We start from the raw sequence: 26033 nt of genomic DNA on the forward strand, positions 1-26033 counted from the left end.
GGATTCCGATACTAATGACTGAACTATGAGGATCTAGAGGTTAAACTTCAATAAAACATTAATAGATAGTATCAGCCACAGAGTCAGGTGAACTAGATCAAAAGCATGCCAAGGGCTCTGTCTTGGGTGTTGGCAGGCCGGGGGTGTGGACAGACACAGATACAACAAAGAAACTTTAGTCTCTGGTGTTCATCAGGATATGACCTTGGATGGGCCTTTCACCTCCCAGGGAATCAATTTCCTCATTTGTAAAATGAAGAGTTGTTCTCACCTAAAGAGGTTTCTTTTTCTCTCAGATCTACAGAGGTCTCTTCCAGCTAAAAAGATGCAGAGTCCCTGATTAGGACAACTTGAGACAAGGGACATATTTTCACCTTCTTGGTTTTTAATTTTTGGCCAACCTTAATCTAGAGATGCTCAACCTGAGTATAAGGGGAATCTCTGAAACAGGTCCCCCGGGCCAGGTGCCAAGCCTGTTTACTGCCCATTGGAAAACAGCTCAAAGCTAGTGGCTGGGCTTGCTTAGTTTTACCAACATCTCCTTCTGTTCAGAATGTTATTTTCTCAGCGTTCTCAGACTCAAAGCTCACCACTGGATTACCCAAGTAGGGAGGAGATGACTGCCTTCTGTGGATCAGAAGATTCTTAAGTTATTATAGTCTTGCATCCTTCTAGCTCCTTCCTTCTTGTAGTAGAGGAAGAAGCAAAATTACTCAGAATTACCAAAAGCTACAGTTTGAGGTGAACTCAGAAATGATAAAATGGTTGGATGGCATCACCGACTCAATGGACATGAGTTTGAGCAAGCTCCAGGAGTTGGTGATGGACAGGGAAGCCTGGCGTGCTGCAGTCCATGGGGTCGCAAAGAGTCAGACACGACTGTGTGACTGAACTGAACTGAACCCTCTCCTGATACAGAGCAAGAAAGCGAAGTCTACAGGGGTGCTGTGATGTCTCCAGTCACCCAGCATGGCCGTGGCTGCCGCAGAAACCAAGTGAACCTGGATTCCTCATTTCTAAGCTGTAGATGACATTGCTTGCTTTAAAAGACCCTCAAGCACAGAGAAGCGATGAAAAAGGGAGTGGGGAGAGGGTCAAAATATAGATAGGGCAGTGATGGAGGGAACTTAGGCAGGAACAAAAGGCAGGAAATTTCCCCAAGTGTTTTACTGGGGCCAGCCACCTCAAAACCTGCTTGAGTGGTGAGGAGCCCCTGGCTTCTGAAATCCCCTTCAGTGGCTGTGGTTTCTGTCCATGGCCACAGCCTGCACCAGTGAGGTCTCCACGCTTCATGTCAAGGACAAATCTTACAGCTAATGCCCTGACCCTTTTCTGAGTTAGGATGGTCAACTCATCTCTCTTTTTACACCAACATCAGGCTAGAAGTTGACAGTGAGCCCATGGTTATGTTGGATCTGGTCATTTCATTCATTCCACAAAGGTCTATGGAGCATCTCGCAGGAGTCTGGCACGGTCCTGGGGGTTCAGAATCCCCAGCAAACTGCAGACTTTGCACCCGCTGTGCTTTTAGGGGGCAGGGAAAATGACCTTAGATTTAAAAAAAGGTTTTTGTTTTTTTTTTTTACAGATGGGTTAAGACCTTTATTGAAAGTGAAAGGGAGAGTGAAGTCACTCAGTCGTGTCCGACTCTTTGAGACCTCGTGGACTGCAGCCTACCAGGCTTCTCCATCCATGGGATTTTCCAGGCAAGAATACTGGAGTGGGTTGCCATTTCCTTTTCCAGAAGATTTTTTAAAAAATTTTTAATTGGAGTATCATTGCTTTACAATGTTGCATTAGTTTCTGCTGTAGAACAACATGAGTCAGCCATAATTATATATATACATATACCCCCTCCCTCTTGAGCTTCCCTCTCACCCCCATCCCCATCCCACTCCTCTAGGTCATCACAGAGCACTGAGCTGAGCTGCCTGTGATATACAGCACCTTCCCACTAGCTATTTGTTTTACACATGGTAGTGGATACACATAAATGCTACTCTCTGAGTTCGTCCCACTTGGCCTTTGATTTTTTTTTTTTCTTTCCTTTGAAAGTGAAAGTCACTCAGTCGTGTCCAACTCTTTGTGACCCCATGGACTATACAGTCCATGGAATTCTCCAGGCCAGAATACTGGAGTGGGTAGCCTTTCCCTTCTCCAGGGGATCTTCCCAACCCAGGGATTGAACCCAGGTCTCCCACTTTGCAGGCAGAGTCTTTACCAGCTGAGCCACAAGGGAAGCCCAAGAATACTGGAGTGAGTAGCCTTGCCCTTCTCCAGCAGATCTTCCCGACCCAGGAATGGAACTGGGTTCTCCTGTATTGCAGGCGGATTTTTTACCAACTAAGCTGTCAGGGAGCAACTCAATTAACTTCAGCCCAGGCCACTTGCTCTCAGAGGAGCCAGCACCCAGGCCCCACTCTGGGTCAGCTGCTCGGATGACAGCTGAGTGTGCCAGGTCTAGATGTGGGCCAGTTGTTCCAGAAAAGGGACTTCAGGTCCACCCCACAGATGGCTGCAGGGCAATCAGCCACCTCTTTCTGGTGTTTGTAGTCGGTGCCTAGAGGGGCAGCTGTTCTGTGTAACACGGGTCGTCTGCCTGGGGTCATCTGCCTGGGGACGTCTCCCTGGCAGCCCAGGGAGGCAGGCCATCTGAAGTATTCAGAATCTCGTAAGGACTTCCCTGATGGTCCAGCGGTTAAGACTTCACCTTCCAGTGCAGGGTGAGCAGGTTCCATCCCTGGTCAGGGAGCTAAGATCCCTAGTGCCCCCCAACTCTCCCAAACCCCCCAAAACATAAAACAGAAGCAATATTGTAACAAATGCAATAAAGACTTTTTAAAAATCTCTTAAGGGATCAAAGAAGAAGCTGGTGTGGAGGAGGCCTGCAGGGTAGGTGGGACATTCCTGGGAGGAGGGACAGCACATACATGGGAGGAGGGGCCTCTCCTGGCCTAGGGCCTCATCAGGACCTCTGTGCAGAGCTGAGGCCAGGTGGGATGTGTCATCTGAGCTGAAAGCAAAGTGTGTGATGACAGGAAATGCTTGCAGTGACTGAAGACCATGCAAGACTGTGCTGCATTCTTAACACCTCATGAAGGCTGGGGCTTGGAGGGAAACAGTGCATTAATTTTTTTTTTCTTTTGTTAATTCCTGCTTCTTTCTTCTTCTTTTTTTGATGTGGACCATCTTTAAAGTCTTTATTGAGTTTGATACAATATTGCTTCTATTTTACATTTTGGGTTTTGGGTTTTTAGCCCCAAGGCATATAGGATCTTAGCTCCCCAATCAGGGATTGAACCTGCACTCTCTGCATCTAGAGGCGAAATCTTAACCACTTGACCACCAGGGAAGCCCCTTCCTCTCCTACTTTAAAAAAATGTTTCATTCTGCATTTACAAAGTGCTTCTTTTCCTCTGCTTTTAAAAAAAATGTTACTTTTTAAAAATTACAGATGTAATACATGTTCTATATAACACACAAATCAACCTCTTAGTCTCTTTATTCATCAAATATTTATCAAGTACCCACCCCAGGCTAGGCACGTCCAAGGTGCAGGGGACACAGAAGCGAATAAAGTATAGATCCCTGTTTAATGACTTCTTTCACTTTCTCCTTAACCAGTTCCACTTCCTAAGGGTGACCACTGCTGGTGTGTGTTCTTTTCAATGCACACATATATACGTATACTTTTTAAAGTTTTTTGGTTTGTTTGTTAGGTTTTTATTTAAATGGCTCTTTCTCCTTCCCTTATAAATACCTTATAGAACTAATTTCATTTTTTCCCCCCATAACTGCAGCACACACACGCACACACACACACACGCACACACACACACATACACACACACAGTGGCTCGTCGTAGGGTACTGCCAAAACTTATGTCACCAATTCTCCATGAATATTCCTTTAGGCAACTGGAATTTTCCCCTATAACAAATAATACAGCAATGGCTATGACTTCTTCATTTAGATATATTTCTGCCTTCTTGTATATTTCTGCAACAATTCTGGAAATTCTTTCTAGGTTGAAAGGAACACATATTTTAAATCTGATGCATGATTTCTTGCCTTTGACCCATGGAAATTCAACCCCTCCATTTAACTAATGTTTCTTCCTAGTGTAAAAAGAGACCACTGTGAATGTTGTCATTCTTTCAGACTCTGCTCAACTAAGCATTCAGTTTCCTGCAAAGTGTGGGTATCTTGGCAAGCCAGGAACCACCAGGGTACCCAGAGTGTTAATGACAACCCAATCACCCCAACTGTCTGGTTCCCATCCTGTACGTTTGCTCTCCTGATGGATAGCCACAATTCAAGGGTATTCAGGCCCTGGGTGCTGCCTACCTTTTGACCTATTTCTTCTGTCTGGAAATGTACTTACCTGTCTTGGAAAGCTTAGGGTCTTTTCACAGACGATTCTGGCACAGGCTGGTGGGTCAGGGACTTCGTAGATTTGGACTGTGGGAGGTGGGGGACCCTCCACCCAACTCTTCATCTGCTCGTACACAGGAGATGTGGGGTCGAGCAGGGTGGGCACCTCATAGGTCTCCTGGGAGATGGTGGGAGCATTGTCCAGGCCTTTCAGGAAAGGGGGACGAGGCCTGTCTGTGGGGGCCTCCACTAGGATTTGGAGGCGGTTGGCAGGGGCCAGGCCTTGCCTCCCGTGGAGCAGACACTTCCACCAGCCTTCGCTTTCTGGCACATTTTGTTCCAGAATGGTCAGGATGTCTCCTCTGCAGAAAGCCAGCTCATCAGCGCAGTCAGGGTGGTTGTCATAAAGTGCCTTGGCCAAGAGGGTCTGGAGATGGGAGAGAAAGAATTCACAGTCATTGTTATTGCCAAGGACCAAGACTGCCACACCACTCGCTTAGAACACAGTCACAGCTGCTCCTTTATCTCATTTCCTCCCCTCCCACCCACCTCCCCCCGCAGAGACCCTCGTCCCTGCTGTTTGCCTAAGTTATTTCTAGCCATTCTTGGGGAGGTTGGAAAAGTCTCAGGTGAAATGTCAGAACTTCTAGGTAGTCTTACCTATCACTGATTCAATGAACATGAGTTTGAGCAAGATCCAGGAGATGATGCTACAGTACATGGGTCACAAAGACTTGGACACCACTGAATGACTGAACAAATGACCCACCGGAGGGATACGGTAGACGGCAGCCTAGCGCAGAACTAGGTTGAAATCTTTGCTCTGACTTCCTAGCTCTGTGCCCTTAAGTAAATTAGCCACTATCTTTGACCTCAGTGTCCTTGTCTGTAAAACGGGAATAATAGCACTATCTACCTCATGTGGGTGTGCTCAGTCACTCAGTCATGTCCAACTCTTTCCAACCCTTTGGACTGTAGCCTTCCAGGCTCCTCTGACCATGGGGTTCTCCAGGCAAGAATATTGGAGTGGGTTGCCATTTCTTCCTCCAGGGGATCTTCCCGACCCTGGGATTGAACCCACGTCTCTTGAATCTCCTGCACTGCAGGCAGATTCTTTCCACTAGCGCCACCTCTGCCTCACAAAGTTATTAATTAAATGGGTTGGTATGTATAGAAAGCTCACTGAACAGCGCCTGGCACTTCCTAAGTGCTCCGTAAAGCTTGGCTGCAAACTGTCAAAGCGATTCTATTGCTATTTTCCTGGTTGTTGCTTTTCTCCTGGCTGGCCTTGGAAGCTCCATGACTTTGGGGATCACGTCTTGCTATATTTGCTATTCTCTCGCAGCACTGAATGGACCCAGGCTCAGAGCAGAGGCTCCATTTATGCTCATTTATTCACGTGCAGTGAAACAAAGACACAGAGGGTGAGTGACTAGTCTACACAGCCAGGATCAAAATACAAACAATCTCTTAATTCTCAGGCCCAGACTCTTTCTGGAAGCTATATGGCTCTCAAAAAATCCCAAACAACAAAAAAAAAAACCCCACCTGTTATAATGACAGCAATGGTACTGTACTGCCTACAAATACCTAACTCCTCAAATGTCCCTTGACCTGATTTTAACCTTTTTCGGGTTCCCTCATTAATTAATCAGTTTAATAAAATCCTTGATGTGAGTTCATTTCATATTTGCATGAGAGTTATGATTTTACCTTTTTGAAAATGAGACTTTGTTCACACTGGGGAGAAAAAGGAAAGCAAAACACAGTCTCCAATCTATCATCCAATTAAATACATGAAATACGTCTAATGCAGTCTGAGAAGAAAAAACCCATCATCTGAAATGTGCTTGCATTTGTCTGGAAATAAGATAGCGTGTGTGTTTAGGCAGAGCAGTTGTTTCAACACGGCAGTTGCTGGGAAGCACCCAGATTGGCAGCGGCTTAGCTGGTGGACTTGCCTGTTTCAAAAGGGGATACTTGTCTGGAGAACAATTGCCTTGTGTGATCACCCACCTAATCAGGCACCAACAACTGTCCAAAATGGACATCGACAGTCTTGCTCTGGAGACATGGTTTACATTCCATGGACAGTCTGCAATCTTCAGAGTGGCAGCCCACACCCTAAAGGGCGTACAGTCACAGCAAAGGAAAACCCTAACTATGTTGCTACAACAGGATTCCCGTCAGAATGGTATTTTGTTATAACTGGTCCAGAGACACCTCCTGCAGTCAAATAATGTCTCAAAGTTTTGAGCACAAAGACTATCAATATTTATGTTATAAAAGAATTAAATACATGTAAGAAATCTTGGAGAATTCCTCTCCCAGAAAAGGGAGCTAACAGTAGACTACACTGAATGGGGAATTATTTTGTGTTGGGGACACTGAAGCTATCATATCAGTTAATTCTCAGGTGCCTCAGAGGTAGGCTTTCTTCTTCCCATTTTACAGACAAGGAAACTGAGGGTCAGAGAGATTAGATGACTTGTCTGAGGTCCCATGGATTCAAAGTTTTCTCCTCATATCCATTATTGCACCCTTCTCCTTCCAATTCATTCTCTAGACACCAATCAGAATGACATTTTATATGATATTTCTCCTTCTCTGTCTGGTTTACTTCAATTAGTATGATAATCTCTAGGTCCATCCATGTTGCTGCAAATGATGGTATTTCACTCTTTTAATGGTTGAGTAAATTCCATTGTACATATGTACCACAACTTCTTTATCCATTCCTCTGTCAATGGACATTTAGGTTGCATGCATGTCTTGGCTATTGTGAATAATGGTGCAATGAACACTGAGGTGCATGTGTCCTTTTGAATTACGGTTTTCTCCAGCTATATGTCAGGCGAGGGATTGCAAGGTCATATGGTAGCTCTATTTTTAGTTTTTTAAGGAACCTCCACAGTGTTCTCCTTTGGCTGTACTAATTTATTAATAAATTCCCACCAACAGTGTAGGAGGCTTCCCTTTTTCTCCACACCCTTGCAAGCATTTATTGTTCTGTAGAGTTTTTAATGATGGCCAATCTGACTGGTGTGATGTGATATCTCATGGTAGTTTTGATTTGTATAGAATGATATTTTTTACATATAAATCAGACTGTTGGTCTGTTGTTTAAAAATGTCCAATTGCTTAGAACCACCTTTAGAACAAAACCTAAACTCTCTGCCTGATTGCCCGGCTTGAGTGACTTCCTCCTGTTAATTTTAGTGCTTCTCTCCTGTCAATTTTCCCCAGCTGCCTTGTTTTCTTTCTCCGATGCACTAAGATTACTTCCACCTCAGGACCTTTGCCCTTGTGAGTCCTTCTGCCCTGAACACTCACTCTTCAGCCATATATTTGCACAAGTGACTCCTCATCCTTCAGATCGCAGCTCAAGTCACTTCCTGTAGAGGCTGTCCCTGACCACACGGGAAGGCTGGGCTCCTCCTCCACGTGCATCCACGGGACTTAGAGGGCATGTTAAGGGACTTAGAGGGCCCTCTGGGCATGTTAAGAAAGAACCCAGTTGGGACCCAGCCAGACTTTTACGGACAGGCTGGCAGTGTGGGGAGAAATGAGAAATAGCCGCCTTGGGTTTCCCTGGTGGCTGAAGGGTGAGGAATCCGCCTGCCAGTGAAGGAGACATGGCTTCCACCCCTTGTCCAGGAAGATCCCACATGCAACTGAGCCCGTGTGCTGCAACTACTGAGCCTGTGCTCTGGAGCCTAGGAGCCACAACTACTGAAGCCCACATGCCCTAGAGCTTGTGCTCTGCAACAAGAGAAGCCACTGCAATGAGAAGCCAGCGAACTGCGATAAAGAGTAGCCCCTGCTTGCCTCAACTAGAGAAAAGCAACGAAGACCCAGCGCAGCAGAAAATAAAAATAAATTAATTAATCTAATTAAACAAAAAAAGAAATAGCAGCCTCAGCAAACAGGTATCGAGCTCTTATGTCCCTGATACTGCGCTGAACGCTTTACAGACAACAGACCGAAGGGACTGATGGGCTATGGCAACAGCGTTCTGATTACAACCATGATCATCATTGAGGCCACCCCCAAGTTATTCTTTGTGTGTGAATGCTCAGTGGTGTCCTCCTCTTTGAGACCACATGGACTGTAGCCTGCCTGGCTCCTTTGTCCATGGGATTTCCCAGGCAAAAATACTGGAGTGGGTTGCCATTTCCTCCTCCAGGGGATCTTCCCAACTCAGGGATCGTACCTGCATCTCCTGCATCTCCCGCATTGCAGGAGGATTCTTTACCCCCTGAGCCATTGGGGAAGCCCAAAAGACCTACAGCACCCGGTATGCCCGTGGTCTCTCATGCAAGTACTAATCAGGCCCAACTCTGCTTAGCTTCCAAGATCAGGTGAGGTTAGGGGATTTCAGGGTAGTGTTAATTTGGGAACATTTGTGTAGAAACTTAAGAGATGAAGGAAGGCATGTATTTATATTTTTATTCTCTTTGGGCACAAAGACAGTTAGGTCCTAGGTACAACAGAAGAAACCTTCCTTGCCAATTTCCAAAAAGGACCTTTCCCCCAAATGCCCATCTTCATACAATAGTTGGGAGAAGGGAAAGGAGACTAGGGAAACAGAGGCAAAGAATAAGAGTTTCTCTCTCTGGGGAGACGTTCACACAATGGCCAGAGGCAAAGTGCTAATCCACACTGAACCGGCAATGAGCCACGGGAGTAATTAGCTATCTTCATTTATTCATACATCAGGTTTGAGCATCAACTATATGCCTGGCGCTCTGGGGAGATAAAGTGGTGAAGAAAACAGTTCCTGATCTCATGTCGGTGTGTATCCTAGCAGAGGAGACACACTCCAATCACAACAGAAATAAACATAGGGTTTCTACTTCTCTTAAGGGCAGCCAAAAAAAATACAGAAAGTTATGAGGAATTCTGAGTGTAGTTAGGAAGTGGGGATGGATAAGGGCTTAGGGAACGTTTTCCTGAGAAACTGGCCATGGAAGTTGCAATCTGGGAGTGAGTAGAAATTAGTCGGATTGAGAAAAGGGGAGAAATCATCCAGGCAGAGGAAGAGAAATGGGTGAGGGAGGGAGTGAGTTTGTGTGTTTTTGTGAAGTGTATGGTGAGTCGGGGAAACTGAAAGATGTCCAGGCTGTCTTGTTGTTGCTATTGAGTTGCTAAGTTGTGTTCGATGCTTTTCCAACCTCATGGACTGTAGCCCAACAGGCTCCTCCATCCATAGGATTTCCCAGGCAAGAATACTGGAACAGGTTGCCATTTCCTTCTCCAGGGGGATCTTCCCAACCCAGAGATCAAACCTGCGTCTCCTTCATTGGCAGGTGGATTCTTTACTGCTAAGCTATCATGGAAGCCCTGACCAGGTTGTCTGGAGAGAAGTAAACAAAAACCTGAGGCTTCCTCCCATATTGGTTGATGTTTCTAATTTCTGGATGGGAAGGGGATTAGATGGAGCTGATGTGAAGCCAAAGAAGCTCATCAAAGCCAGTGGTGGTCCAGTCCAGGTGGGAGAGGCCTGAGGCTCTGAGGATGGAGGTGGTTGGCTATAGGAGCACAGTTGGGAGGAGCTGCTGAGGGATTGTGTGCAACCCTGAGGTGAGTCTTGAAAGAAGGGCAGGGTTATAACTGCTGAGAAAGAAAGAGAGTTGCACTGTGGATCAGGGGAAGTAAGATGCAGAGAGAGATGTGGTCCCATACTTTGTCTTCTGCAGTGATGTGAAAGCTGGCAGAAGCAGCTACAGTTCCAAGCAGAGGCCAGTTAGAGGAGCCTGTAGAAATGCCACCTGCTGAAGCTACCGACTTTTGCTTCTGCATCATTCCCACTGCCAGGGTGGTCACATCCTCTCTAGACCAGGAGGGTGGGCACAGCTCTTAGGTGACTGCCCCACACTGGCTCTCTGAGAACCCAGCTTGCCTTCCTGCTTGCCTTTCCACTTTTCTTCAGTTCACTTGAAAGAGCAAAGTGGCAGAAACTCAGAGTGTTCAAGCTGGGCCTCATCTATTGTTTTTGCCACATTTCAAGGCTTTAAGGTGCCTGCGTCTAGGAGAGTTTAAGATCACAAGGCAGCAGGCAGAAGAGTAGGGATCCAAATGTGAGTCTCCCTGACTCTGAAGCCTGCTATGGCCAATTCACCGCACAGCCTCCCAAAGTCCAAGTCAATTCCTGTTCTACTCTGCTAAAGTCCCTGTGCGTGTGTGTGCTCAGCCTCTCAGTTATGTCCGGCTCTTGGAGGCCTCATGGACTTTGCAGCCCACCAGGCTCCTCTGCCCATGGAAGTTTCCAGGTAAAAATATTGGAGTGGGTTTCCATTTCCTACTCCAGGGGATCTTCCCAACCCAGGGATCAAACCTGGGTCTCTTGCATCTCCTGCATTGGCAGGAAGATTCTTTACCACTGAGCCACCTGGGAAGCCGTAGGCAGGAGAGGCAAACTCAAATGATCATAAGAACCAGGCAAGAAGTATGTGTATGTCAGGGAGGAAGGCCAGGTGTCAGACATTTGAGAGTGGTGGGGACTTTGGCATGCTCAGACAGATTTCAAAAGATAACTATTAATATTGGGGTCAAATGACGTACTCTACTGCTGAGTCCAGCCCACTGCTAGGGTCTTAGAGGCCTCACCCTGGTTTCCTTTGCAAACTGGGCATTAAAACTAGGGGTCGCTGGAGCATTCATGCCCAATGCAGGAGTTCTCTAATGGACATTCTGTTCTGAAGCCTCCCACCCACCCCATTATGTTATCCATGACTATAGGCAAATTGCTCCTGGTCTGAGGCTCTCTCTATCCTCCCCTGCTGGCTCCCCTCTCTCCCTCCACAAGGGTCCGATCAGCAGCATCACAGCCCAATCCTGCTCCCTCCTTGCTTTATCCTTCACAAGTCTCCCCTCACTCCCAGACTCTTGTACACCTGAAATTACAGAGTTAGTGGCAGGGGATAGGAGAATAAGGATCCTGGGATGTTTCCATTAAAGTAGCTAGAAAATAATCTTTTCCTTGGGAAGGTAATTATACCATGAGGGTATCAGCACACAGCAGGAAGTAGTAAATAAATAAATGCCATGAACAAGGAGAGAGAGAGATCATAAATGTGCAAGGAACTCTGAGTAGCAGGTGGTTGCTGGGTTCCTGCTGTGTACAACGTCATGGAACCCCATTAACAAGATGAGTGTTTTTCTTCTACTAAAATCCTTCTTTGAAAAGTGTCCATGTTTAGCATGTTAGCTTCCTTCTCACAGATTCCATGACTTACTTCCAAGAATTCTTAGTTAGTTTTAGGGGAAGGTGATGGAATGGTTCATACTTCCCTTCTGAGGGCCATGAGAGAGAACAGTTATACAGAAGTCACAATTTTTAAAACCACATATACTGTAAATATTTCAAATCCTGTGGTGTATGGGAAATGTGAACCCCTGAGGTTCACGAAGGTTTTCCCTAGATGTAGGAACTTCTTTGAGATCTGTGCAGTATTCTCTCATCCATCTTTATGAGGCTGCTGTCCAGACTTAGAACATCAGGAGCAAATGCAGAATGGAGAAAGCTCTTTGATCATCTTTACAGACAAAGGTCTCCCCTTCAATGTATTTGGAAGTATTTCAAATCATGTAAATACATAGATAGGCTTAGAATGATCAAAGCAGAGAGAATGGTGCTATCTGTTGGCTTGTGACTGTTTATTTTCCATCATATTTTAAAGCATAATGTTGTTGTTTTTTTTTTTTAAGGAGAGAGAGAGAAAGAAAATTTCCAAAAGCATAATAAAAATCCCCTTACCACCTCCATTTTTCCTTTCCCACCCACATTCTCCAAAAGGGGAAGAAAGAGAGAGGAAGAAGGACAACCCTGAGGAAGAAGCACAGTATCCACATGACATCTTTTCATGGGAGATGCTGATGAGTGACAACATTCTGTGAGGTAACCTCAGGAGAGATGAGGGAGGGGCAGACAGGCTTTCAAGGAGTCACTGCAAAGACTCTCTGGGGAGGCTCCCCACTTTGCAATGTCGATATAACAATGCAGACTTCTTACACACTGTATGTCAGCTAATATTGAGTTCCTGTAATTAAGCAAAGAGAAAAAAATTCCTCTCTAATCTTCCGGAGGTATATTGAGGCATGTTCATGCTGTTGTTTACTAATTTAGCCAATACCTGATTCATATGGATTGCGCATAACTTTTCAACTCGGTGCCAGGCACTGGGATAAGTAATCAGTATTGATTATCTCACTTGGTAGTCACAATTCCATAAAGCAGGGACTGTTACTAACGTCCCATTTAAGAGATGTGAAAGTTAAGTCACAGAGAGGGTGAGTGAGTAGCTAAAAGCTGCTCAGAGAGGCAAGGAATAGAACCAAGATTGGCACACAGGCAAATCTGACCCTGGAGTCTTTCCTTTTAGCCTTCAAGTCATAGTGGTTAGCACACTGTCCATCACACAATGTCATGTGCATTTCGCTGGATGAGGAAATGACCAAGGGTGCCTCAGGAGAGAGGGATGGCAAGCTGATAAAAAACATTTTAACACAGTTGGATAAATTGCATGGTTAGAGCATCAGAATTAGATACTGCATTAAGAATTAAGACAAAAAAAAAAAGAATTCAGACAATGGCTTCAATGTAATAATGGACAAATAATGACACATTTGTATAATGGAATACTATACAGTCATTAAAAAGAATGAGGTAGAATTTATATGAGCTGAAGTGGAACAGTCTCAAAAACAGAGTATTATTATTTGACTGTGTCATGCAGCTGGTGGGATCTTAGCTCCCCGACCAAGGGTTGAACTTGGACCTGGGCAGCAAAAGTTCAGAGTCCTAACCACTTAAGCACCAGGGAATCCCTGAATGCTAATATTTTTAAATGCAAGATGAGAAACTGTGCAGATGGTATGCTTCTATGAGGACAGCATCTTTCTGGAAGAAGACATAAGTCATTGGGGCTACCCCTCTGGGTTGGGGAACTGGAGACCAGGAAACCCTAGAGATCTGGGATTAAAGGAAAACATACTTTCAGTCCATGTTCACTGGTACAGTCTCAGTTTTTAAAATCACATGTGCATGCTTTGATTTTTCAACTCAAGAATCTAGTGTAAAGAGGGTTCTGTTCTGTTGGAAGAAAATGACTTCTGTGTTGGTGAACTTGCACTCCTGCTTGTCATGATCACTGTTCTACTTCCAGATTTGCTAGATGGGAACCTTGACCAAGTCAGTCTTCATCTCAGCCAAAAGCATTTTGTCACATAAAAGCATCCCTCACCTGAGGAGACCCTTCATGAACTTCTGGGATAACTCACACCATTGATGGCACTTTCATTGTCCATCCATTCAGAGGACCATTTACAGCATGAAAGAAAAGCTGAGAAGTGTTTGGACCATTGTCGAGAATCAGCTGATTTTGTCAGTGTTTTTTTCTCCCCAGCTCCTTGAGAGTAGGACTACAGCGTGAAGATCCCCAGGGAAGGCCACAAAGACCTACCACTTAGATGCAACAGGGTCAGGGACTTCTCTGCTAGTCCACTGGTTAAGAATCTGCCTTCCAATGCAGGAGATATGGGTTCGATCCCTGGTTGGGGAATAAGATCCCACATGTCACTGGGCAACTAAGCCGGTGTGCCAGAGCTAGAGAGGACTCTGTGTGCCAAAATGAAAGCTCCTGCACGCTGCAACTAAGACCCGATTCAGCCAAAAAAATCAATAAATAATATTAAAAATAAATGCAACAGGGTCTAACTACAGGTGTGTTAAGAATCACAGAAGTTTGGACTTCCCTGGTGGTCCGTTGGTGAAGAATCCACCTGCCAATGCAGGGAACACAGGTTCCAACATTGGTCCAGGAAGATTCCACATGCTATGGGGCAACTAAGCCTGTGGGCCACAACTACTGAAGCCTGCGTGCCCTAGAGCCCATGCTCTGCAACGAGAGAAGCCACTGCAATGAGCCCGCACACGGCAACTAGAAAGGAGCTGCGCTCGCCACAACTAGAGAAAGCCCCCGGGCAGCAACAAAGACCCAGCACAGCCATAAATAAACAAATACAATTTGAAAAAAAAATTACGGAAATTTAGTCTGGAATAAGCTTTAAGGGAGTTTCTGGGCTGGCCCAGGCAAGTGTGAGAGGCATGGAATGAGCCTCCAGGCAAACAGGGGAGGCGGGCTGCCTTTGTCCCCATCACGCCCCCTCCGCTCTGGTCAACTGCAGAATGACAGGAGTCCTGGGCACAAACACCTGGACCAGATGGGTGGCCTCCTTTGAGGGGGCTGTTCCCAAGACCAGAAATGAAGGATGAGCAGCCGGAGGACACTGCAGCTGTGCATTGCATGCTTCTAACACTGGGGAAGGTGTTAGCTTAACCACTTGCATGGAATTGTATTATGAGACCACCAGGCCTCCTCTTCTTTCTCTTCTTTAAGTTATATTAACTTTTCTTTCCTTTCATGAATTTCAGTAGCTATCTGTAGCCACAATTACATTGAAAAGTAAAATTCCACAAGTTACAGGGAACCGAGAGTCGCTTAACATAGCAAGATGGTACATTTCGCAACCAGAACTTGCCTGGAGATTGGCAACTCTATTAAATTATTTCCTTTGAATGTGTCATGCCTAAACATGGGTGCTGCAGAACTTGAGACACCGTGGCTGCATTGATCTGCTTTTCATTTTCAGAAATTTTTAGAAATATTTAGATTTTTTTTTAATGAAGTGAGAGCTAAGTGATTTCTTGCATCATCCCCACAGTATAAAGAAGGGTAGTTTCTTTTGGAGTTTTTTTTTTTAACTTTGCAAAGTAGTTAAATGAGAGATGCTGAGGGAAAACTGCTGTCTTTCTTGTGCTTAATATTAATTTGCTTGGATGGGCTAGGAAAATAACTGGTTTCCACTACTCCACTTTGAGGAAAAAATTGAAAAGTTCTGGACAGAAAGGCTCCAGAATGCAGAGAAAGTCATCTGAAGTTATTTAACTGAGATATTGAAATACCCTTTTCCAGATTAAGAGAAACAGGACTTTCCTGGTGGCTCAGTGGTAAATAATCCATCTGCCAATGCAGGGGACATGGGTTTGATCCTTGGTCTAGGAAGATCCTACATGTCACAGAGCAACTAAGCCTGTGAGCCACAACTACCGAGCCCATGCTCTAAGGCCTGAGAGCCACAGCTACTGAAGCTCACTTGCCCTAGAGCCCACACTCTGCAACAAGAGAAAGCATCGCAATGAGAAGCCCGTGAACTGCAACAAAGAATAACCCCCACTCGCCTCAACTAGAGAAACCTGAGAGCAGCAACAAAGACCCAGTGCAACCAAATAAAAAAAAAAGAAAGAAAGAGCATGCTAAGAATGCATCAAAAATATTAAAAGAAAAAAAAAAAAAGAGAGAGAGAGAAACAAATAAAAGAAGGTTTCCTTGTTTTCTCAACATCTCTAAAAATGATCCTGACTATGTGAACAGGCACAACCTTAACTGATTTCTCCATCAGAACGTTGAACTCTGATCTTTTCAGCTTTGAATTCTTCCTGATGGTTCAGATGTAAAAGTCTCTCACACGGGGACTTCCGTAGACACAGAAGGCATTGTCGACTAATAAGAGTTTGAGGAAGAGACAGTGGCCAGAAAAAAATTCCAAAGCCACTGAGTGGAAATGAGGCATTTTCTTCCCTGATGCCTGAATAGTGTGGTTATCCAATAGATTTGGGTCTTCACCAGACCCAGATGTTTGAATATACTTCCCCTATTCATGGGAACTTTGCTAAAATATGCTTTCCCTGCTTCACTGATTTGACACTTATCAAGCACAAACTGTATGTCTGATGTGTATTAGGGGGAGCAAGGTGAACAAGTTCCCTTAGTCTAAGCTCAGGGTTGAAACGATCAAACAGTGAAGATCTCCCAGGTCTTCTAAGTAATTGATCTTTTTGGATGTGGCCCAAGACAGGTTGGTGTTGTACCAAACTGTTTTTGTAGCCTGTAGTGCCCTAGAGACGCAGGATATTTGTTCATCCATTCCCCAAAGCCCCTTTCCACCTCCAAGTTCCTTCCTTGCTAGACAAGTCCCTGAATTTTTGTTTAAGATACTTGGTTTGGGGAAAAGAGTTGTTGAGAGCAAAGGTGGGCCAAGGTAAGTGGTTGGGATTCAGCCTTCTCTTGTGAGAAACTTGTGGAGGGAGGAAGGCAAGTAGCTGAGAACTTCCTGGATCTCAGGACAGGACCCTCATCTGAAAGTGTAGGGTTCCCATCCAGCTCCAACCACCCCCCCACATTTTGCATAGTTTCTTCTCTTATTCTTATCTCCTATTTTGTGAAAGTCATCAGAGGAATTAAAGAAAGTGACAGGTGTGATCTTTTCCTATCTCATCTTTTCCTTCCTTCGTTTTTTCTTGCTTTGAAAGGTAAAGGGAAGGAATGGTGTGGAGACCAAAGAAGGTGTTTCATGGCCTTTGAGCAGTCTGAAGCAATTACACCACCCCTATTGGGGGAAAGCTTTGTCTAAGACTGTGCTTCTTAAACTTTGTGTGTCTATTAACTGCATAGGAAAGGAAAAAAGGAAAGTGAAGTCACCCAGTTGTGTCCAACTCTTTGCAACCCCATGGACTGTAGCCTACCGGGCTCCTCCACCCATGGGATTTTCCAGGCAGGGGTACTGGAGTGGGTTGCCATTTTCTACTCCAGGGGAATCTTCCTGGCCCAGGGATCGAACCTGGGTCTCCCATATTACTGGAAGACGCTTTACCGTCTGAGCCACCAGGAAGGGTGACTATTAACTGCATGCTTCCTGTCATATCTGTGTGCTGTTTGTATACTTTCTAACTTAAAGAACAATATTAAATTAAGCCAATTAAAAAAAAAAAAACACTCTCCCAAAGCAATATGACCTATGAAATTAAAAATTTGATGAGCTAGCTTTGGTTTTTTCCCAATGCACATTAGAATACATAGCTAACATTAACAAATCTCCCATCTATGGACCACACCTAAAGTAATCTCGTGTGACCGAGGTCAAAGTCCCTGCAGGGTGTGGTTTTTCCATTTGATTGATCAGGAAGAATTCAAACCTGGTCCAAGCTATTTAATAGATTGCAGAGAAATAAGTGAAGGTTCATACTTGTTCACGGAATTCTCCATTGCCTAGGGTCATTTTTAGGGCTGTTAGGAAAGCAACAAGCCACCTGTTCTTTAAGTTCTTCTCCCCTTCTGTTAGCAGGATTTTTTTCCAGGTTACCAGGTTTATTCATTTTGTTGTCAGTAATGAGCCACAGACAAACCAATTGCTAGTCTTACAGGAGACACCACAAGGAAGGTTATAGACAATGTGCTCTGCAACTGTCCCTGTTGATTTTCTGATCCCTACATTTTGGTGTTTCCCAAAGTATAAAAGCCACTTGATGTTTCCACTGTTAGTAATTGATTCTCATGCTCTTTCAACCTGTGAGTTTAAATTCTGAACCCAAGTGAACATTCTTTTTTTAAAATATATTATTTATCTGGCTACAACAGGTCTTAATTGTGGTGTGCAGAATCTAGTTCCCTGACCAAGGATTGAACCAGGGTCTGCTGCCCTGGGAGCTTGGAGTCTTAGCCACTGGACCACCAAGCACCTTTCAGCTTTTGTTAACCAGATGTCAAATATCTCCAAGAGAGAAGCATCCTACTGCTTTCTTACCCCAGTTCTCCCCAACTGCAACCCCCAAATGATAGGCTGCTGTAACAAATGTGTGACAAACAAAACTGCTGTTGCTCTTGGGACGCAAAGGTTAGTTCCCTGACCAGGAATCAAACCCATGACCCCTGCCCTGGCAGCCCAGAGTCTTAACCACTGGACCACCAGAGAAGTCATGAGAAGCAATGGTTTAAAGAAAAAGAACATTTCACTAATTTATAAAGTCATGGCAAACCACTCTGAATGGGTAGATGGGTCTCCTGGACTTGCCCAGGATGAACACTTCCTTGAGGTGCCTTAGGAACCGGCAAACCCTTCTTGCGAGGAGCCGCCCCTCTGCTGCATTCTGGGTCCTAACTCTGTCCTGGCCGTGGGCACGCAAGAGCCCTCTCCCATTCTGCTAAACACATGGCTCATGAGCACTGCATTTGGAAGTGGTTCCTAACAGATGACTTCCCCTTTTTGCAACTCATGTTGAAGTCTTCGAGTATCACTTGTAGGGGCATTTTTTTTTGTTGTTACTAGCCTCCCACCTTCCTCCTTTGAAGTTATTTCCCCTCTTGTCATTTCCTCCCTGAGTCATCACGGTTCCAAGATGACCACACATGTTTCTACAGCCACTTCCCCATTCCATTATCATGCAGGCCACTTTCCTTTGAAAAGTCTCCTAGCAGATGTTTTTAACTTTAGGGGTAAGTGCGATGGTGTTGTGTTGTGTTTTGCTTCCTCCCCTACTCCACCACCACCGCCCCCCCTGCCCCCAGCAAAGTGAGCTCTTTAGTAAATACCCTGTTAAGGGAATTAAAGGTTATCAAACAGGGGAAAGAATAATATTCTGTACTGGATTTTTAATGCTAATGATGATTTATTAAGTATTGAGAAAGGAGACTAAACCTTTTTTCTCTGTGGCATTTAGAGCAGCATCTGGCTTAATGTTTGTGGAATGAAGGAAAGGATTTTCTTTTTTTTTTTTTTTTTTGAAGGAAAGGATTTTCAACAGAAAATGGAAATAAAGTTGGTGAAAAATAAACATCAGTTTCTTGGGACTTTCCTGGTGGTCCAGTGGTTAAGATTCTGAGCTTCCACTACAGGGGGGCAAGGGTTCAATCCCAATTCTGGGTACTTATCTCTCAGGCCACTCAGTGCAGCCAAAAAAAAAAAAAAAAAATCGAGGGGGCTGGGAGGGTGGTTTAAGAGGAAGGGGATACATGGGATATATGTCTACTTAAAGCTGATTCACATTGTTCTATGGCAGAAACCAACACAGCACTGTAAAGCAATTATCCTCCAATTAAAAAATTAAATAAAAAATCAGTTCCTTAGAAAATTATTTAGCACATGCAGTTCACTAAAAGCTATTTATACCTTTATTCACTCTTCATTCTGTTCACATCTCCTGGTGACTTTCAAACACCAAACATCTTATTTTTTTCAAAAAGCAGAGCGAATGATGCTTCTCCATGTGCATCGGGAACAGCAGGGTACCATCCAAGATGGAAAGGAAGCCCTGCTCAGTCTCCTGACTCACCTCCTGCTTCTGCACTCTCCTACTGACTGCCGTGGGCACCCAGCAGCCTGAGTGATCTTTTAAAAGGTAAGACAGTCCATGTCACCTTCTGCTTTAAACAGGCTACTGCTTTATACTGCAGTTCAAGTTCTTAGTCCAAGTTCTTACAGTGTCGACGAGACCCAGTGTGCACAGGACACTGCTGACCCCTCAAATGTCACTTCTGACACTTTCTCCCCTTGTGACTCTTCTTTAACATCACTGGCTTTTTCACCGACACTCTGCTCTGCTGAGTTCATTCCTGCCCTTGCATTTGCTGTTCCCTCTGCCGGGAATACTTTCCCCATCATTCCAGTTTCCAGAGAGGCCCTTTTTGTCTATCACCTCTGCCAGGTCACCCTGTTTGGTTTTCTTTAGGGCAGTTAGCAGCATCTGAAATCATTGTGTCCCTTTACTGACTTACTGACCTTCTGACTCCACGGGAGCAGGGTGTTGATCACCCTGATCCCCAGAGCTTGATAACTATGTGTTGGGTGAAAGGATGACAGTGAACCATGAGTTGTGTTTTCCACTGGGTGCTGTGTTGGCCTGTCCTGCCTTGGGAGGCAGGTGAAGGGGTCAAGCTGCTGGATAAGGTCAGAGGGAGGCCACCAGTCCTTATGGCTATGACTTCGGTTGCAAAGGCTCAGAGCTAAAGCAATATCTGATCACGGGAGAAGGAGCAGGTGATTCTCAAGTGTCTAGGTTGAGAGGTGGGTCAGGTTGGGGCCAGGGAGGGGTTAGGAAAGCTGAGAGTCAGGGATGACCTCTGTTCCCAGACATCTGATAAGCGGGAAGTACTGTTCCTGTCCTCAAGGCTGTGTTGCAAGGGCTCTGCACGCCTGTTAACCTCCCATTCATTCACACACACACATACACCTAAGTGTTTCTTGAATACCTACTGTGTGTAGGCACTAAAGATGCAGCACTGAGGGTTTCCCTGATGGCTCAGTGGTAAAGAATCTACCTGCCAATGCAGGAAACACAGGTTCCGCCCCTGATTGGGAAGATCCCACATGCCATGGACAACGTAGCCCATGCACCACAACTATTGAGCCTAGAGCCCAGGAGCCACAACTACTGCAGCCCGTGCACCTAGAGCCCATGCTCTGCAACAAGAGAAGACACCATAATGAGAAACCTGCCCTCCACAACTAGAGTACCCCCGCCACGCTCTGCAACTAGAGAAAGTCCTTGTGCAGCAAAGAAGATCCAGCACATCTATAAGTAAATACGTAAAGTTGCAGCGCTGAATGAGAAAGCCCAGATCTATCCCTGATGGAGTTGACTTTCCAGAGCGGGAAACAAACAATTTCCCATCTTGATAAGAGAGGCTGAGATGCATGGTGAGATGATGCAATGGGTGTATAAAGGGAGGCGGTTTAGATGGCGTGGTGCAGAGAGGCCTCTGGCTGGCGAGATGCTTGAGAGGAGTACCCAGTGGTCCAGCCACAGGAAGAGAGGAGCATGCCAGGCCAGGAATGGCAGGGGAGAAGGGGAAGGAATTCGGTGAGGGAGGAATTCAGCTCCAGTGGGGGAGCTGGTGGGAGTGGATCAGGTAAGGCCTTGTGGGCCATGGCAAGCTCTCTGCATGTGATCCCAGTTGTTCTTCTTCAACAAATACTGGGTTTCAAGTGTCTCATGACGACTTCAGAGCTTCTAAAGGTACAAGGAGAGCCTAAAATTGCTCCCCGCTCACAAACAAAGCCTCAGTGAGCATTCTTGCCCAGAAGCACCAGAGTAGGAGAGTCTCAACAACTGGTGGACACTCTGACGCCACCCTAGTCTATCAGGGTTTAAACCAACCCTGGGAATGTTGGTGGTTTTTTTTAAAAAACAATTCAAAGTCTTCACTATAGACCCTCCTTGACTGAATCTGGAACCATTCCACTCAGAGGTGTGATGGAGCAGGACCATTTGCTTTTCAACCAAAGCTGAAATCTGAAATGCTGACAACATTTCAGGACATTTAAAAGTTCTTAAAACATAAATATGATTTCAATCAGTTCTCTGGACCATCCACCCTTCAGTAACACAATGAAGACACTTGTCTGAAAACTCCCTTCAGAAAACCAAGTGAGCAAACAGCCTATAGCTCTACTCATAAGAGAGAACGTCTAGACTGTAGAGAAAATACTACAGAAAGTAGGTTTTCAAATAGTCGAGATTCTCAGAAAGTGATGGAAAATAACCATCATGCTTATCTGACCCATGATTCCTCTTTCAATTTCTGGACATTCACTCCAGGAAGACAAAGATGCTATTTTCAGTATCACTTCTAAGTGTGGGGACGTGTGCACGCACGCACGCACACACACACACACTCAGAAGTAAACACAATTTGCAACCAATGGGACTGAATCACAAAAGTAGGCGCAGACTCTATTTTCACAAATAAGGCACTTATGAAATGACCAAAAGTCCAAAGCAAAGACTTACATTTAATAAAACCACTTATTCATCTTGTCTTTTAGACCTAATTTTCTAGCTTTTGAATGAGTTGGACGTGGAGCCAGTCAGCTACAGTCCACTGAGAGGCTGGGTTTACCAACTTGGCAACGCATCATGGTCTCTATTTTTGTTGCAGTCACACTGTTTGAGGTCAGTGTTTCCTAGCTCTAATTTTATCACGTTTATTTTTCAGTTTTTCTCTTCATTTAATAAGAGAGTTTGGGGAAACTTTATAAAAGTCAGACAATTACACAGAGTCTGCTCACACAGGTGAAACTCTATTGACGAGGAAGTCCAGGTTGGCTGTTAGGCAGCAACACCGGGGACAGCCCGAGAGGGCAGGCTCCGTTCGCCTCCCGACGTGCACAGGCAGACATCGGGGCATGAGAGGTGTTGGGGTGACCCGAGTGAAAAGCGGGGCTGCTTTAAAGTCAGATGCCCCCCCTAAAAAAAAAATAAAGTCAGATGCCCCAATGTGGGGGACCACTCCCATGGCACGACCCCTCAAGTATTGTGTTACCATCTAATCAGAAGCACCTAAACAACAATGTAGGCATTAAAAATACTGAGGTAGATCAACAGTGCTAAAACAGACAGCATTCTAATACATAATTTTCACTGTGAAAGACAAGAAGCCCCACAGATATTCAGTTACTGCTCCCACTCTTGTAAAGCCATTTTTTAAAAGCATATTATTTTATTTGTGAATTGGTGGTTTTGTAGGAATGCTGGGGAAACTGTGAGGTGAGGCTGCCTTAGGACTGGGAGTGGAAGACTTGGGTTCTTGCCCTGCGACTGCCCTTACCGGGTGGGGACATTTGAACCAGTTCACATGTCATTCATCTAAGACTTGGGTCGGCAAACTAGGGCCTTTGGACCAAATCTGCATGACCAGTCCAAGAGTTAAGAATGATTTCATATTTTTAAAGGGTTGTAAAAACAAACAAGAATTTGCACTGGAGATCAGAGGTGGCCCACAGAGCATAAAACACTATCTGGCTCTTTATGAAAACAGTGTGGACCTCTTGCCTAAGGATCAGGTTGTAGTGAGGTGGTTAAGAGCTGGGGCTTGGGTCAGTCTACCTGGTTGGTTCCTGGCATTCTACTTACTAGCGAATGACCTTGTCAAGTTGTTTCAAGGTCATCTGTCCTTATCTGGTCTACTTTCCTCATCCGTAAAATGAGGATAAAAGTAACACACCTATCTCATGGAGATGGTGAGAGGATATAATAAGAAAAAGCAAGCAGAAAACTCAGCACCAGGCCTGGCAGATGGACAGTCAGTAAAGGTCAGCTGTTACTATCTGTATAATATCAATAATAGAATTTTTTTTTCAATAATAGAATTTTATGGGGATGCTGAGACTATCAGATATATGTTACATGCATATATATATATATGCTAATCACATGCTGTAAAGTTCTGTAGAAACTGGGCAGATTTAGCGGCCCATAAATAAAAAGAAGTCTAAATCATAAAAAAAACTGGATATTCATAGAAAATGCCAACATTAGGAAAGAAATAAAAAGTAGTGGATTGTTCTAGATGACGGTTGACAGAGACCTAACAAACAAAATGTGTGATCCTGGAATGAGTCTGGGATTAGAAAAACAAAACACTCACATACACAAAGACATACTAATAGCCAAAAAAGGTAGGAAGGATAATTTTTGATTTCTGGAAAATGTGAATGTAGCCTGCATCTAAATATATACAAATAGATGCACACAAATGTGATAAAGTGCCTGGAATCAGTGCATCTAGGTAAAGGATAATGCATAAGTTTACTGAATTTTTTTTTTTCTGTTTTCCCAGTGCTTTAAAACTTTTTCAAAGAAAATAGTTGAGCACAAAATTCTAGGGTAGCTAAGATATATAACAGAGGCTGTCATAGGCTATTCAGCTGTAACTTTCACTAGTGACACCTATGATTATTATTTTAATAATAAATATCACATATTTAATCATATAAACAAGCTCCCCATTTCATAATTGCTTCATTTCTTTTTCCTGTTCTACTTAAAATTTTAAGAAGATGTAGCAAAATAACCCTGACCTTCACTTTCCCTGTGTCTGAGCAGTTTTTTTTTTTTTTTTAAGCAGCCATTTCAACTTTATAATAGCAAAACCTTTTTGATCCTTGCCACAGACTTGAGCTCTGCTCAGGCATAATCAGTACAGAAGGTATGAAAACAGCATAGGAAAGCCTGCTGAAGGCTCAGGGCCAGAGCAGAGACCTGTGTCTCGCTCAGAAATGTGTTAGAAGATGAATGGGCACAAAGAGATGGGTTGTGTTATCAATCATGTACACTGAGTTTTGCTAGAAAATAATTTGCATCCAACTCTGAGTCAGACTGGTAAGGAGCTTTACAGGACATATATTTTCTGCACTTAAACTGCCATGAAACTTTCCCCTCTAGAGCTTACAGGTTACTGTTACATTTTTTACTTCATCCGAAACTCAGCACTGAAATCAGCTGCTGTCCTTAACCCAAACAGACTGCTCCATCTTCTGCCCCTGCAGACCGCCCAGCCACTCACCTTGGGCACTCTGTCCAGGATGCCTGCTCCTTTCATGTTGCTCCTGTGAACCAGCTCCTCTGAGCCCGGCGGCTGATATCTCTGACTTCAGAAGCGGTTACGCAATGTCACTGCATGCCTCTGGCTGGTTCTCAGAAACTGAATTCTATGGAGCTATCTGACAGCACAGGAAATTGTCAGAATGGTTCTCCCAGAAGGCAGACTTTATGGAAAGGAGGAGAAGAAAAGAGGTGAAGGAGGGGAGATGAGAAATCAAGGCCACCCTCACTCCTCAATGCCTCTACGTCTATGAGTAGAGACTGTCACACATTTGCTCTGAGAAACCACAAAAGGGGAAAAAAATAGTCTTCTCCTTTATAGGGTGAAGTTCCTACTTTGAAAAGCTGAGTGTATGAATGCACGGCAGTCTCATTCCTTGAACGTCGTGGAACAACTCCCACTGGACAGACCAAACTTATTTCTCTGATTACAGGCCGCCAGGACACATTTCTGATAGCAGTCAGTGTTTCTTCCTTCTTGCCCCTTAAGATTTGCCCTGCAACAGCCAGAGAAAATGAGTCCGGGGATGGGGGAGCGGTACCCAGGAGACCTCCTCCCACATCTTTCTGGGTCAGGCACACACGTCCTCCTGCTCCGACCCCCATTGCCCACCCCCTGGTCTTTGGGTGTGGTCTCTGCAGCAGGGCTATGCTGAGCACTTGTCAATACAAGTACATTATCTCGCAAATCTCACCCGCCCACCATCTGAACTTGAAGCCACAATGCTAGTTCATCATGCAATTCAGTACAACTTGCTAAATTGTTCCACTTTCCTTGTGTGCATGCGTGCTTAGTTGCTCAGTCACGTCCAATTCTTTGCAATCCTTTGAGCTGTAGCCCACCAGGCTTCTCTGTTCATGGATGTCCCAGGCAAGAATACTGGAAAGGGTTGCCATTTCCTTCTCCAGGGGATCTTCCTCATCCAGGAATCGAACCTGAGTTTCCTGTGGCTCCCGCATTGCAGGCAGATTCTTTCCACTTTCCTTAAATTCAGACTAAATATCCAGAGAGGACCTACAGAGGCGCAAAAGGCTTGCTAGGCATGTTGGCATTTTTGTTTCATGTAAACAAACTGGTGTCCATCCTTCCAGCCATGCTCAGGTTCTCCAATGAGCTCTCTCTCTCTTCCCATCCTGTGATTACAGCACTTACTGTCTTGTCTGCTGGTTGTCCTGTCTGAGCACCAGGAAGGATTTATGAGTGGAAAGAGCTGATTTCCAGTGGGAGACAATCTATATTCTAAATTGTTACCTTTGTTGGAACTTCCCTGGCCAAATGGTTGACATGTTATAGATGAGAGCAAATAAGAGGGAAAGAACAAAGATCACACAGAACCATCACAAAATGACTGAGCAACAAGCTCAAGGTGGAGATCCATAGAGCGGAGGACAGAGATAGGAGAAGAGGGAATAATCTAGGAAAGGCTTCACATGGAAGGC

The 26033-nt window shown here is 44.8% G+C and overlaps 1 protein-coding gene across 1 annotated transcript in view; it reads right to left on the bottom strand.

Moving 5' to 3' along the window:
* CASS4 (Cas scaffold protein family member 4) overlaps positions 1-24945 on the bottom strand; it is a 37563-nt gene extending 12618 nt beyond the window's left edge. Inside the window, exons 1-2 of the mRNA XM_043884729.1 lie at positions 24556-24945; positions 4386-4802 (exon numbers count right to left, since the gene is read on the bottom strand). Coding sequence (XP_043740664.1) covers positions 4386-4802; positions 24556-24591 — 453 coding nt within the window. The 5' untranslated portion in view covers positions 24592-24945. The remainder of the gene's footprint in view (positions 1-4385; positions 4803-24555) is intronic.
* Positions 24946-26033: the final 1088 nt, after the last annotated feature.

The sequence above is a fragment of the Cervus elaphus genome, chromosome 23, assembly GCF_910594005.1.
Source record: "Cervus elaphus chromosome 23, mCerEla1.1, whole genome shotgun sequence".
Classification (NCBI taxonomy): Eukaryota; Metazoa; Chordata; class Mammalia; order Artiodactyla; family Cervidae; genus Cervus; species Cervus elaphus.